The 15,699-nt window shown below is 39.4% G+C and overlaps 1 protein-coding gene across 8 annotated transcripts in view; it reads left to right on the top strand.

Annotated features, from left to right (window-relative positions):
* The first annotated feature begins 512 nt into the window (after positions 1-512).
* Positions 513-15,699, top strand: part of RASGRF2 (Ras protein specific guanine nucleotide releasing factor 2) — a 228,828-nt gene continuing 213,641 nt past the window's right edge. For 7 of the 8 annotated variants that reach the window (XM_074328780.1, XM_074328779.1, XM_074328778.1 and 4 more), the window contains exon 1: positions 931-1,367. In XM_074328780.1, the coding sequence (XP_074184881.1) occupies positions 1,080-1,367 (288 nt within the window). In that variant the 5' untranslated portion in view covers positions 931-1,079. Of the gene's footprint in view, positions 1,368-15,699 lie in introns of all 8 variants that reach the window. The other variant, XM_074328781.1, reaches the window with a different exon arrangement.

Genomic DNA, 15,699 nt, shown 5'->3' with positions numbered 1-15,699 from the left:
GTGTAGGACCGTGCATGTGTGAGTATAAACGTGTTGTATATGGGTGTGTATGTGTGTGTAGTTTGTATGAGTGTTGAGTGCAAATGTGTGCATGTGTTGTGTGTTTAGATGAATGTGTGTGAGATTTGTGTGTGTAAATATGTGTGCTTGGGTGAGCGTATCAGTGACTGTACAGTTGCCTTGTAAGTCTGTATTTGTATATGGGTTTGTACTTTTGTGTGTAGGAGTACACATTGCGGGTGTATTTGTATATAAGTTATTTTCTGTGTGTATAAGTATTTCGTTGTGTGTGTCTTTGTGCGAATGTATTTGTATGAGTGTTGTTTATGACTTTGTGTATGTATTCTTGTTTGTACGAGTGTGTAATTGTGCAAATGCTAGCATTTGTGTGTTGTGATTGTGCGCGCTGTGTGACTGTGCATTTGTCTATGTGTATGTGAGTACATACAGCTGTGTGTGCGCGCGAGCGCGCGTGGGAGCGGGTGTGTGCTGTCGCCGCGCGCCCCCACCCCGCCACAATCGGCCCCATCCGCACGGTTGCAGAAGCAGCGGCTGGGGCCGGGCGGGCGAGGGAGGGACGCGCGCCCGAGTGAGCGGGCTGCGCCGCAGGCACTGCCGCGGCGCCGACTTTGCCCTTTAAATCAGTCTCCAAGCCGATTACAGCTGATCTCCCACGTGACGTTTTACCTTCTGTCTCCTGGAGCGAGTTGCCCGAGGACAGTCCTTCTCAGGCGGCCGCGCGTCGCGCCGCCCCAGCCCGCTTCGGGGGCTCTGGCATCCGCAACTTTGGGCGAAGCAGCCGGCAGCCCTGGTGACCTCACGGGGCCACTGTCCGCGCGGGTATCGAGGGCTTCGCTTGACCAGCAGAGCGGCGGTCGTGCAGGAGAACGCGCGTTGGCCACAGCAGGGCGCCCCTCGGACCCGCGCGGCGCCGTGTCCGGCAGGCCGGAGGGGGTGCCCTGTGCGCAGCGTCAGGAAAGGGGGCGCCATACGCCAGCCGGGACCGAGCGGGCGCGCCCTGGGGGGGAGCCGGCCAGGAGATGGCCGCCAGGCAGGAGTGAGCCTCTCGCGCCCTCACCATGCAGAAAAGCGTGCGCTACAACGAGGGGCACGCCCTGTACCTGGCTTTCCTGGCCCGAAAGGAGGGCACGAAGCGCGGCTTCCTGAGCAAGAAGGCAGCCGAGGCGAGCCGCTGGCACGAGAAGTGGTTCGCCCTCTACCAGAATGTGCTCTTCTACTTCGAGGGCGAGCAAAGCGGCCGCCCGGCGGGCATGTACCTCCTGGAGGGCTGCAGCTGCGAGCGGGCGCCCGCGCCGCCCAGGGCTGGTGCCGGGCCCGGTGGCGCCCGAGACGCGCTGGACAAGCAGGTACCACGCGCCCTACCTCTCCCAGTCTCCCTGCCTTAGGTCCCTAACTCTTCTAACCTTAGAGATATAGGGCTCGACCGCACGGAGTCCATTCTCGAGATCCGAGATTCCTCTGGGCGTTAGTGACAGCTCGTCTCCACGCGCCTCCCCATCTCCATCTCCCATCTCCCCACTTTCATGTAATCACTGGGAATAGGCACTGGGCTTTATTTCTTTTGCGACCCTGACAGCGGTCGGTTCTTTCCCGCTTCGTTGACAAGCATCCATTGCTTCTCTAGACCTTGTTCGGAAGGATTTAGTGTGGTGACGGGTGTTGACACCTGTTGGATTTAGATAGGCAAGACGGAACTAACTTATTTCGGAAAGTTTGGTTTCTCGCTTATCCGGCTGGTGCGTGTAGGTTCTTTGCACGCAGATGTTTGTGCAGGACACAAGCGGGACTCCTGGGACAGACAGGCACTTTCTGTTGGCCACTTTCAATCTGTGTTGTCGTTTATGTCAGTTTACCTTGCTAACATTTGACCTACTGCGTCTAATTCGAAGGTAAATGTGTATCCAGTTCCCTCAGGATTCATATTTGGTAGCCACATTCCTGCTATGTTTAAACATGTGGGCATTTAAAAAGACCACTTCTGTGTACTTTTAAATGAATGCTTTTGAAAACGAATGTGACCTTTTTTTATTCTGGGTCATAATTTTATTAGTTTTGCTATGTGTGTACTCAGGGAGGAAAAAAATCTCTCTAGATTTAGTAACTCTGGCGCCCAATTCCTGCAAATGTGAAATTTGTATTTTTTCAATCACCATTTGGTTATTAAAGTTAAAGCAGACTAATTGTATGCTCCCAAATGTTCTCACTTCGCTTCTAGACCTCCAACTTAAAAAAAAAAAAAAAGGCTGATTGTCTCTGCTGTTGCATAAAAATATTTCGCAGCTGAATTTTCCGTGTGCTCGTCTGACCAAACAGCTTCTACTGCAAACCGACGAAGTGGCTGTGGGAGGCGCTAGAGATGGAATGATGAATTAGATGCCTACCTAACCCCGGGGGGCTCATGAAACAATGTGGAGAATTAAGAGGAGTTAAAACTAGATCGACCCGAAGTTTGATTTTTCTTTCACTTTGGTTTCACTGTAAATCATTAATAGATTTAACTAATTAAACTTGTTAGAAGCTTATGAATTTGAAATTTAAAAAATATGCCCTTTGATTTTAAGGGCATGTTGAGGGTCATTGAAAAACTGATTTCCAATTTTGTAGGTATAGTAGATATTAGGAATACAAGCTTAAATTTCAAGTCATGAATATTAGAATTTTATTGCGAGCAGAAGGGCTTTGAGGAAACAGATTTTTTTCCTAGTGGTGAGATTCAAGGTGTGTGTTCCAAGGCCCCATGGAAGCCAAAACTAAAGGGCTTTTAAGTGTATGTCTAATATGAAATTACTCTGAATATATATCATTGACTTAATTCCAAATTATCTTTTCTTTTTGTATTTATACTACTAATATCAAGAGACGACCACTTTTTTTTTTTTGAGTTCTTACCTGTTGCAACTTATATGGCTGCCTGTCAAGTTAACATTACACGAAACCAGTATTTTTCTACTTGGAAAATATCAGGACTCTCATCTGCAGGACAGTTTTCTTTACATCACACTTTAATAAAGAATTGTAACCTCTGGATAGCTTGACTTTCATACCACTTTTTACTGGATATCCCAGACAGGTCATCCTATGAAAAAAGTTTTCTGTCTATCATACAAGTGATGAATGAATAGTTTTCAATCATTTTATACATCTCTAAGAGGTTAGAAATCAGAATCTTTGGTCTTTGTAGAAAACCTGAGATGTAGAGAACAAGCTTTGCAAATGGATTAGGAGTTGGCCTGGGAAATCTGACAAATTTTTGTCTTCTGTTAGATATGCTTCTGTGACTTGGGTTAGTTTAGCAGATTGACGCTTTTCTCCATCACTGCCTGTCTGGGAGTGTTTGAAGAATTAAGGCAAAACTGTGAAGGTAAGAAACAAGTCCTCAGTTGATGCAGTTGGTTCCCTTTCAGTTAATTTGTGTTGCTAATTGGCTCACATCATCTTCAGCACCTAGATTGCTGCAACTGTGAGACTGGTGAGATAGAGGGTGGATGTGAGGGACGGAGCAGGGATAACCTCAAGTTCTGCTTCTCCATCTATGCTTCGGGAGCTTTCCACATAGGTATTCCATGAACCCCATAAACATAGTTGAAAGTTAGGACTTGAAACAGGACTTAAGGAGACAGAGTGGATTTCCTTTACCAGGACTTCCTTAGGCAAATCTCTTAACGTGTCCTTTGTTTTTTTTTTTTTTTTCTGTTAATGAAATCCATTTTTTAAGATGTGAAAACTAAGAGTTTGGCTAAGATGTTTTCCAAGTTGCCTTCCAATAATGACGTCTCCTATTTCTAAGGCTATAACAGACGGTGTGAGCTTTCAGCTGTGTAGAGGATGTGAAAGATAATTTCACAAGATTTAAAGATTACCGGTCTCTGTGATAAATACTGCATCTGGGAATCGAAGGACAAGCAGGTGATTGAAGTGGACGTTCTGATAAATCATTGAGGTCAACAGATGTGCAAACCTATTGTCACGATTGCCTGAGACAGAGATATTCTTATTCACATCGGAGAGCCATATATTGTCATGTCGCTGACAGTTACTATAGTTGATACAATTCTTGCTATAAAACGCCTCTAGTCATTCTTGCCCATTGAAATTCTACTCCTTCAAATCATTTTAAAATTGTAATTAATTGTTTTTTAAGTAAGTTATAAGAAGACACCCATTGATTTGCTTCATCTAAATAATAATTCAAAATAAGTTGATCGACAAAAGAAAAGAATTAAGTTTTTTTAACCATTTTGTCTTAAACTGTTAAGAAGAAAAAAGAAAGTTGTTTGACACTTTCCAAATGTGCCTAGGTTGAAGGAATATTTGCATTGCTTCGTTTTTAAAATAATGTTCCAGTATTTCACTTTGGTAGGTTCTTGGGAGATTGCAAGGTTCTCTTATCAACCTTCCATAGTGGCTGCTTCTTAGCGATACTTATGGTGATATAATCAAAATGAGTTCAGTTAAAAAATTTAAGTGATGCTCCTTTTCCCAAAAATGTGTGTTGTTGGTACTTCTTTCTAAGAAAGCTCCATTTATGGAAAATGAAAAACTTGGCTTTCATTCCAGGTGAAGGTGTTTAAGAAAGAAGGGAATTTGCATTTAGTAAGCACCTTCTATGTGCCGGGCTTGGTGGTGTCCTTTAGTATCTCATCTAATTGGAACCTCATTTCAGCTCTTGGAGATTGGTAGTATTTTTTTTTTCTTTCATTTTTACCTATGCCAGCACTGAGGCTCAAAGAGTTCTTGGGAGAGGATCAAAATCCTACTCCAAGTATGAAAACAGAATAATCTTGAAGAGTGCCTTGCCTAGGAGACTATTTAAATCCACTGAGCTTCAAGAAATTTCAAATCTGGGTGGAATGGGAGTTGGGATTGTAGTATATGAATCACTGTTTTGTTTATTCTTATTTTTCCTTTACAAACTACTTACAGGGCAGTTGTGTTTGGTGAGAAATACAATTGCAGATCATTACATTCTCAGAGAAAAATGGGATTTATGCTTAAACAAGCATTTTTACATGGTATTCACTTACTTCAGTTGGGGATCTTTAAAAATGTTTGCCCTTAGGGTGACAGTACACATCTCAGTGAATCTGGTCTGTTTAAGCGGATGGAGAGACATCTAGGGATAAAGCCATCTTTATTCTTATTTTTCTGTTAATGTTAAGTGTTCTATTCAGTCCGATTTCAACTGTTTTTTTGGAGACAATATCTCCTTAGTTCTGCAGGTTTCAAGTATTAGATACTTGTCATATTTGCACTGAATAAAACATGTTGATTTAATTTTAAAGGGATTAAAGGTTATGCGATTTTTCCCTGTCACCTCATTACTAGCTAGGCATTTTAGCCTTCCTAACTTGTAGCCAAGTTAAAGAAGATTTTAATCATTTTATTGAATTAGGCAGAGCTGCATGCAAGCCCTGAAATGTTTGTGGAAGGTAGGGAGTGTGGATGGTATATTTTCATTCTAGTTCATGTTTAGTTGATGTGTAATATTTTCTTTTGAACCATTGCTATGGAACACAAATAAAGGGAAAATGGAATAAGAATCTTATAAAAGGTTTTAAAATATAATTTATTGAAGAAAAACTTACACGTTGGAGTCATTTTTCCATTTAAATTTAAATGAAGAAAAATGGTTTATGGATTAGCAAAATTTAGTTATTTTTATTTTTTACACTAAACCTTATTATTTATATTATTATACTTACCATTAAGAATTCAACATAGAAAATTCCATCTTAGATGTGACATATGTACATGAAAATACATTTTTATTGTGACAAGTATCTTTCCGTGTGTTTTAATAAGTGAGAGCTAAATGGTGGAAATATTTGTAGTGTGATAACATAATTTTCTCCTTCTTTGAAGAATTAAAAAATCAAGATATATTCCTTTTTCTTGGGTGATGGTAAGCCCTATAACATTTGGCCATTACTCTAAAAATTAACAATTTATTACAAAATTATTCATTACATTTCAATTGGTGTAATTTTTCAAATATTGGCTAATTGAGAAGTTATAAATACATTATTTTGGCTCCACCAAGGGGTATATTTCAACATTTTTGCCCAAGGAATTCAAATATAATTGTATGTATATTTAGGGAAAATATAGTAATAGGTTTTTCTTTTTTTATTTGAGAAAACATTGATATTAGTAGTAGGTGGAATGGAGATGAAGAAAGCACATGTTCTCACAGTTTTCCTTTTTGCTAGTATTTGAAAACATGATTCAATGAAAAATAAGGATTCAAATTATTTTTCCTAAACCTCCTCACAGTGAATGCAAAATTCCCCAAATATACTTTTAGGGAGATGGCAGAAACAAAGCAAAACAAAACAAGTTTAAGTTGAATTGTGTTTATTTGAGTAATATTTCTTTTCTTTTCAAACTGTAAAGGAAGAAATGAGGAAGTTGGGGAGGCTGATATCAGCATAGCTTACAGCAGCAGAGTAGAGCAAGTTAATGAAGGTTAGAATTCTCCTAAGGTCTGAGAACTTACAAATAAAACGACGGTTTAAAAAAAAAAAGCGATGCTTAAGAATAAAATTTATTGACCCTTTTGTGCTTTGCTTTTTAAAATGTAGGCCACAATTTCTTTTATGATCTCTTTTCATACTTACCAGTGTGACATTGCTGAGACCTATGTGACAGAAACAGCAGGGATCTGAGGGAATCTGGTTACTGGTACTTTGCATTCTTTTCAGGTTTCCGAAATGTTTTATTTTGTCATTGTCTGATTTAATTTAGACAATGCCTGATTCATTTCCTTAACTGTATTTATGAGCCATGCCATTTGTGTGACTCATTTAAACAGTGGGGTTAGTGCTGTCAGATAGAGGGACAGTTGGGAAGTAGGAGGTTTCCTGGGGTTAGCAATGTGGGAGACGGGCGGTGGTACCCTGGCCTAAGGCTCATTATGTAACCCCATAACTCACTATAGAAGTCATGACGAGACAATGTCAGTGATGCATAGGAATAGGAGGCCGCACATATCCAATACAAACTTCCTCTTTTAACTTGAAGAATGTCAGTTCCAGGTCAGATGGTAGTATTGTGTGGGATTCAGTTCAGGAGTTAAACTGCGGGGGTTTCAGTCTTGACTCAGCTGCTTCCCAGATACATGATCTTGAACAGTTTCTCTTTCTAAGCCTGGACCCCTCCTTTCCTGTGTGATGGGGATCATGATAGTACCTACGTCATAGGGTTGTTTCGAGGCTCATAAGCAGTAGTTCCCACCAAGCTCTTAACAGAGGGCCTGGCACGTGAATATTTAGCACGTTTGTCTGCTGGTGTTTTTATTACCCCTTTCTAATATAATTCTTTGACTTTCTTCTTTTTGTTTTCATTACTAAGGTTACTCAGAAAGTATTTTCCTTGCTTCCTCTTTAAAAAATAATTTTAATTGAACACTCACAATAGAGAATAAATAGTTCATGGAACGCCAATAACCCATCACTCAGCTTCAAGAATCAACTTTCTGCTTTCTTGTTATCTCTGTTTCCTCCACACTTTTTTTTTTTTTTAAAGACTACTTAAAAGCAAGTCCAAGATATCATATTATTTCACTCATAAATAAGGATGTTTTTTCTTTTTGGCATAGCCCTTTTTTGGCACTGAAGATTGTGCTAGATGTAGCTCTGAAAAGAATGATCTTGGAAAGAGTTTGTAATGTGTTTCTGTTTTAATGTGTGTTATAATGCTTGTACTCTTTTTGTTTTTTTGATATCACTATAAAGGGAAAAAGTTAAGACAGTAGTTATGAAAACATAAAGGTGGTGGAATTCAGTTTTCAATAAGTTCTGGCATATTAAATCTTAAGAAATTTGAAATCAGTTGTTTAATTATGACCATGGTTTAAAGGTATTTTCATGATTTGTCCTCACTCTAGGAGAAGTTGTATTATCAGTGATTCTCTTACTAAGGGATCTTCTTTTCTTTATTGAAGTTCATTTACCAAACTCTTCTAGCTGCAGAGAGTCAAGAATGAGTGGTTTTCCTTCTGACGCCATTAATGGTTCTTCTCACTCAGGATTTTACAGTTTTGCAACAGACAGGATGTCATCCATATACCAATGTTTCGTCCATCTTTCAAAATCAATTCTGAGACCCAACAGCTAGTCAATGTTTTTTAAGGCAGTTACTAAGGATTCATTAATCAACTGTGAAGTTTGCTTTTTCTAGTGTTGCTAAACTTTTCTAGGGTTAGTTGGTTTCTGTCATATGAATATTTACTTTAGGCCCTTTTGATTGTAAGGGAGAGATGTGAAACTACGTTTTCTTAAATAATGGTCACCTCTGTATGTGGTGGGGGGACAGTGGGAATACTGTAAGGCAATATAATGGCAAGTCTCCTTTATTGTGACCTAGCTATTCTTTGGACGTTGGTACTGGCTGACCTGTTTTTCAACATGTTTATGCCTTTTTGGTTCCTCACTGCTTCTGTTTTCTCACAGCTTCTGCTTTCCCTAATTTCAGGTTGCCATGCCTCTCATGGTACTGACTCAGTATGTTGTGGGCCCTTTCTCTCTGCCTTTGTTTGTTTCATTTGCACTGCAGCATCTCTTATTTACTCAGTATATACCGACTCATTTTCTTGTGAAAGAATCTCTTTGGCTCCGTTCACATTTTGGGGCTAGACAAAACCACTGGTCTCTGACCAGTCCATGGATTGGCTGTCAAACAGCAGGGGCCACGGTAAGGGAGTTTCATAAAAAGTTTGGTGGGTGTGATAGATATGATTATTGACGTGTCTAGTGTGTTCATCAAGCTAGTTAATATTATTTTCCCCAAACTAATAGTATAAGCCACATTCTCTTCCTTCAGTAGCAGTTTTACACCTTTACTTTATCAATAAGATCTTTCCAGTAATACAATTGCTTCTGGTCCTGATTGACCTCCTGTATTGCTTAGGGTTCATGGTCATATTTTTTCCTTACTTTTTAAATATTCAAACATTATTTGAACATTGTCGTTTTAACAATAACTTAAATTAAACCTATTTTTTCAAATATAGCATACATACAGAAAAGTGCACAAATCCTAAGTGTGCTGCTTGATGACTTTTCACAAAGTAAATATATTTTTATGAGCAGCACCCAGATCAAGCAGTTGGTGTGATCAGCCCTCTAGAAACTAACCACATGGCTGTTCGTCTTCACTACTCTTAACCATGGGGAGCCACTGTCCTTACTTCTGACACTAGGGATTGCTTTGGTATGTTTTTGAACTTTAACGTAGACTCATGCTGTCAGTTCTCTTTTGTGTCAGGCTTCTTTCCCTCAGCATCATGTTGTTAAGATTCATCTTTGTTGTCGGGTGTTGCAGTTCATTCCATTTTATTTCTTTGTAGTATTCCCTAGATGCGTATGCAACGATTTCCTTATCCATTCTTTATCTACTATTGTTGGACATTTGGATTGTTTCCAATTTGAGGCTATTACAAAAAATATGGCTGTGAAAATTCTTGTACAAGTCTTTTGTGAACATACATGTATGCATTCCTGTTGGGTATATACCCAGGAATAAAATTGTTGGTTCATAAGACATACATGTATTCAGCTGCAATAATTACTACTAAACAGTTTTCCAAAATTGTCACATCAGTGTGTTCCCACCAGCAGCATATAAGAACTCCAGTTGCTCTATGTCCTTGCCAACACTTGGTATTATCAATATTTTTAGTTTTAATCATTCTAATGGGTGTGTAGTAGTATCTCCTTTTGTTTTTTATTTCTCTGATAATGAGGTTGAGCACCTTTTCAAGTATTTATTGGCCATTTGATTGTTCTCTGTTTCAAAGTGCTTGTTCAACCTTTTGCCCATTTTTTTTTGTTGAGTTGTCTTGGCTATTGATCTTTAAGAGTTTTTTTTAATGTTAAACTTAAACTATGTGAATTGCCATTTTTGTACATAAAAAATGATTGAATATCAGAATTTCATATTCTTCATCCTAATACATACATGAGTCCTTTGTCAGTTATACGTATTGCAAATATTTTCTCCTACTCTGGCTTGTCTTTTTACTTCCTTAAACGTGTCTTTTGATCAAGAGAAGTTTAAAACTTTAATGTAGTGTAAGCTGTCGATATTTTTCTTTCTGGCATCTGTCTGCCCATGAAATGGATGGGGATGGGCACAACATCGAGAGGTGCTTTGTGTAGAAGGTGCAGGAGCTGAGGTGCTCCCCTGCTGCACTGCGGTCAGAGCAATCAAGTGGATCCCAAAAAGATGCAGCAGTAAGTAAAACAGAGTGCGCTTGCATCTGTTCTGCATTGCCACGTCGGGATGTTTTCCCTTTGGAGGAAGGCTCCAAGGGCAGTTCTAAAAGATAAAAAATTGTAATGTTCTTCCCTCCCTCATGCTTCCTGGGGTCTGAGGTGTTCCCTTCCCAGATGCTGCTGGGTTGTTGCTCTTCCTCTAAAAATGCATACACCAATGCATACACAAATGTATGCACCAAAAGACTTGTACAAGAATTTTCACAGCAAGATTATCCACAAAGTCTGGGTGTCTCCTTCCAGTAGCTCTAGCTTCCCTTTAAAAAAAAAAAAATTGGTTTCAGGTGTACAAAACAATGTAATAGTTAGACATTTACACCTCTCACAAAGTGATAACCTCCCCCAATCTACTACCCCTCTGACATTGTATATAGCTGTTACAATTCCATTGACTCTATTCCCTATGCTGTACTCCACATCCTGTGACTATATATATATATATATATATATATATATAAAATTATAATTGACATTCAGTATTTTTATTCAATCATTCCCGTCTCACACCTGCACCTTTTATCTGGAAGGGTCAGGTGAAGGAGGGGCAAGGGCACTTTCATAAAACTTAACCAGGATTAAGTTTGAATTCCTGACAACCCCCTTCGGCTATGTTGTCTCCTGGAGGGCATGCCAACCAGGCTGGCTTGGGGGTACTGTTAGGGAAAGAAAAATGCACCATGCCTGCAATGGTCAAGAGAGAACCCTCAGTTTCAACATATGTCTATAGAATGCCCTATATATAACCCTTCCCCATTTTGTCCTGATCATTACCTAGCTAGTGGTGAAGTAATGATAACCCCTTTCCCGTAATAATCTCTTTCAGTGATCAAACTGCCTTACTAACGTGTATGGACCAGGAGGGAGTAACGGAGAGAGAGTTGGAAGATCAGTCTATGCTGAATACACAGATTAGTTTCAAAGACTAAAATGGTGTGGCTGGAAACAGCTAACCAGTAACCTGAAAAAGTATTGATAATGGTGAGGCAGCACTGATAATCCTGAGAGAGGTTCAAAGGTCTGACATAGCCAATCTGCCAGGAGCAGGAGAGGTAACACTCTGTGAGACATGGTCTCACCTATTATGAGACAAATAGGTCAGTTTTTGGCCGGAGTCACAAGTCTTCCTTGCTGTGGTAGTCTTTGCTGTAGAAATCAGCAGCTCGGTTCCAGTCAGTCTCAGTAGAGAACCACCCCTTCCCATGGGCATCCACAAGAGTGTTCCAGACTTCAGTCAGCAGCCATGGCTTGTTCCCAGGTTCATGTTTCCAAAGAAGGGCTCTTTAGTCTGCCAACCCGTAGTTTTCCAAGTGGCAGACCAAACAGCTGTGTTATTGGCAACAGCCCAAAAGTCTCAGTTCTGCCCCCCGACCAGCGCAACGACGTCTGCTTTTGCTTCTGCGTAGCTGACAATGAGGCTGAATAGCCGCAGCACTCCAGCGTATACTGGGTTTCAGCTAAGCCAAACCATCAGTGAACAGGCCCAGACATTTAGGAAATCTCTGTGAATCGAGAGCCTCATTGAGTTGGTGGCTTTGCTTGAGGTAGCTGAGCAGATGAAGATTCCTCCAGAGGGATGCTTCCTATAATTTTTTTTTTTTTTTTTTTTTTTTTTCAGTGTAAACCTGAAATGCTGCTGGGGTCAGACCAGCTACATTCTTGAATTTTTTTTTTTTCCATTTAACAAACAAGGTTTGGTTCTTCCTACCTTGTTAGCTCTTTAGCCTGAGTTGATTCATCCTAAAATGGAATTTCTGGCTGGAAAGTTACAAGGTCTCTTTGGGTTAGTTTTGACAAGGACTCAACAGTAAGCTAATAGTTGCCTGTATGTCTTGTAATTTTTTTTGAATGCTGGACATTGTGTATGAAAAATCAAAGACATAATTTGAGTCTCTGCACAATGTTTTTCCTTCAGAGAGAATTTACTTTTGTTTTCTTGCAGGCATTATTGTAGAGGTTATATTATATTAATCCATTCTGGGATTGAACTGGTGAAAGATAGATTTCAGGCTTTGTGAGAAATTGTCTATTTCCAATTTGTCCTAGTTTCTAAAATGTAGCCTTTCCAGTGTCTTATCTGTAATTCCAGGTGTTTGAAAATCTCCTTACCCCTGGGTCTCCCCCCAGTACCATGAGACTGCCAAAAACTCAATGCTGGTGAGTGAAATAACTCAATACATAGCCTCTTAGCTGCTGGTTTCTGCTTGGCCTCTTAGTCTCTTGGTTCTCTACCATTTAGAAATTGGCAAATTTCTTGAGAGGAACAACTCCCAAGACTCAAACTCACTAGTTCACTTTCCTTCTCGAAGTTGTCTTTACTTCTTAGGTCTTGGCTGTCTTGTTAGCTCACGGATACTTTCAAATAGATTATTTTTTATGTTGCGTCCAGGTTTTCTAATTGTTCTTAGTGTGTGCATGGTGGGGTCAGGTGCAGGGATGGTCTGTAACAGGCTACTTGGCTATTATCACTTAGCAATAAGTTTTAATAGACTCAAAATGAGCGACACTCTTCAAATAGTGGAAGAGGTATGTTGGTGATTTTTTTCTAGAAATTTCTCTGTTAATTACTTCTATTAGGTTGGTGCAAAAGTAATTGCAGGTTTTGCAATTGTTTTTGAGTTTTTAAACCACAGGTACTTTTGCACCAACTTAATAACTCAGTATTGAAAATACTAAGATGTCAAATCACAACTAATCTTTATTAATTATAAATTTCATTCTGAACATCTTTGAATATGGTGTTTTTGGACAAAATAAAAAAAATGTCATATTGTAGTCATAAGATTCTTACAGATGTTTATTTTTATCCTACTACTGAGTGGTGAGGTATATTTTGAGGGTACCAAGCTGTACGTTCCATTTTATTCTTTACATAGTGGATTTAGTTTAAACTTCTCTTTTGTATAGCTTTCTCATATCTGATATCTGCCTGTCTCTATCTATCTATCTATCTATCTATCTATCTATCTATCTATCTAATCCTAATTGATGAGCATTTAATTTAAAGCAATCATCTTTCTCCAGGCATAAGTCAGCCCTTTCTTTTTAGAAAGTAAAACAAAATAAAATCAGACTATTCCATTTAGGATACTAACTTGTTAGATATTTGCGGACATTGTTTTGTATTACACAATTGCAAGATTTCCTGTTTATTGAGTGCTAATTCCGGGTAAAAGAGCCAAACACTTTACATATATTATCTCATTTAATCTTCATGGCCACCCTGAGATGACATTGTCCTCTTTGTTTTGCAGATAAGGACACTGAGGCTTAGAGTGGTTTAATAATTAACCTAGGGTAAACCTTTAATAAGTGACAAACTTGGTTAATAGGGCCTAGTTTAGTAATTTAGCGTTTGTTGAGCTTGGCCCTTACCTAGGAGCTAGATACATATAACCAAAAGGGAAAAGCTTTTGTCTTCAGTCTCACTCTTTTCTGTCTTGGTACATTTGCAGCTTGAGAGGAAAACTTCTCAGTCTAATCTGTCCACCTTCCTAAAGCCCATAAGACAAGCTATTATCATCACCCCAGATTCATGAGAGTAAGTCCACAAAGCAGAGCTGCCGGCCCATATTTATCTAAGGGAAGCACTACTACCAGCTTATGTAACTTCCATGATCTCTGTGTGCTTGAACCTGTGCTGAGGGTCTGAGAGTTGGGACATGGTGGAGAGTGGGTTGTTGGGGAACAGGTCAGTCTGTCTCCAAAGCACCCCTGTCTTTCTCCTGTGCAGCTGACTTCCAGTGTAGGCTTCCTTCTTGGTATCTCCCAGCACCATAAGGGGCCCAGCACTAAAAATGTGGAAGACACAGCATTCCTGCCATTTCAGATTTTGCCTGTGCTATGACTATTGGCTCTGAGAAATTTCTTATATTTTGATGACAGTCCATATCCTCAGTTTCTTGATTTATGCTACCACTTTTTAGTCACTAGGTCTAAATAGGTTGTAGTCTTCCCTGATCCAGAGGAAGACTGAAACGTTGGACAACCGAGAATAATATCTGCAACCTGTGCTATCAACATAAATGTTACCAAATTAGAAGGGGCATTTATATGTAGGCAATCTTTCTGTTCTGAGCCAAAGTATCTTCTTGTAATTGTTTGGTTGGCAAGTTTCACCTGTTGTCTCTGGAACTGTGGAGTCAAAGGGTTGAACAGTAGCGTCCTGTGACTGTAGTACCTTCGCTGTAATTTCCTCCTGTGAACAGTATTATACAAGTTTATTTTCAACCTCCCAGTCTGAGCTGAGATCATCCTCATTCCTGTTCACCTGCCATGTAAATGTCTTTTAACGCTGAAGAAGCAGTGGCACTCCGTCTGGTTGAATGGTACAGAATGCCCAGTATATTGAAGTGAAATTTCCGAGTTTAAGTTCTGGATCCACCTGTAATAAGCTGTGGATTCTCAAGTTTAGTCATTTCTTCATCTGGAAAATGGGCATGATAATTCCTACCTTGTAAAGAAAGTGGTTGGTAATATTATATTAACTGAGGTAATCTAGGTGAAAAGTGTTTTGTATTAAAATTCTACAAAAACGTTATTTTAAATTCTTCACAATTACACTTATTCATTCATTTATTTTTTAAGATTTTTATTAAAATATAGCTAACATACAATATTATATTAGCTTCAGGTATATATCATAGTTATTCAACAGTACCCACCTGGCACTATCCATAGTGTTTACCATACTATTGATTATATTCCCTGTACATCCCCATGACTCTTTTACATACCACCAATTTGTATTTCTTAATCTCTTCACCTTTCACCCTGACCCCAAACCCACCTCCCATCTATCACCCTGATAGATCTAGTACCCATCTGACACCATACATATTTATTACAATATTATTGACTATATTCCTTATGTTATACCTTACATCCCCATGACTACTGTGTAACAACTAATTTGTACTTCTTAATCCCGCCCCCTTTTTCACCCATCCCCAATCCCCCTCCCATCTGGCAGCCATCAAAATGTTATCTGCATCTATGAGTTTGTTTCTGTTTCATTTGTTTGTTTCTTTTATTCTTTAGATTCCACTTCCACGTGAAATCATATGACATTTGTCTTTTGCTGTCTGACTTACTACACTAAGCACAACACCCTCTAGGTCCATCCATGTTGTCACAGGTGGCAAGATTTCATGCTTTTTTATGGATGAGTAATGTTTCATTGTGTATATGTACCACCTCTGCTTTATCCATTCATCCATTCAGAGACATCCAGGTTGCCTTCATATCCTGGCTATTGTAAATAATGCTGCAATGAACATAGGGAGGAACATGTCCCCTCAAAGTAGTATTTTGGGTTTCTTTGGATAAATAACTAGAAGTGGATCACTAGGTTCTTCTTTGTCTCTTGTTATAGTCTTCTTTAAAGTCTATTTTGTCTGGTGTAAGT

Source organism: Rhinolophus sinicus, linkage group LG03, assembly GCF_036562045.2.
Source record: "Rhinolophus sinicus isolate RSC01 linkage group LG03, ASM3656204v1, whole genome shotgun sequence".
Classification (NCBI taxonomy): domain Eukaryota; kingdom Metazoa; phylum Chordata; class Mammalia; order Chiroptera; family Rhinolophidae; genus Rhinolophus; species Rhinolophus sinicus.
This window is presented reverse-complemented; position numbering and strand designations above follow the sequence as displayed.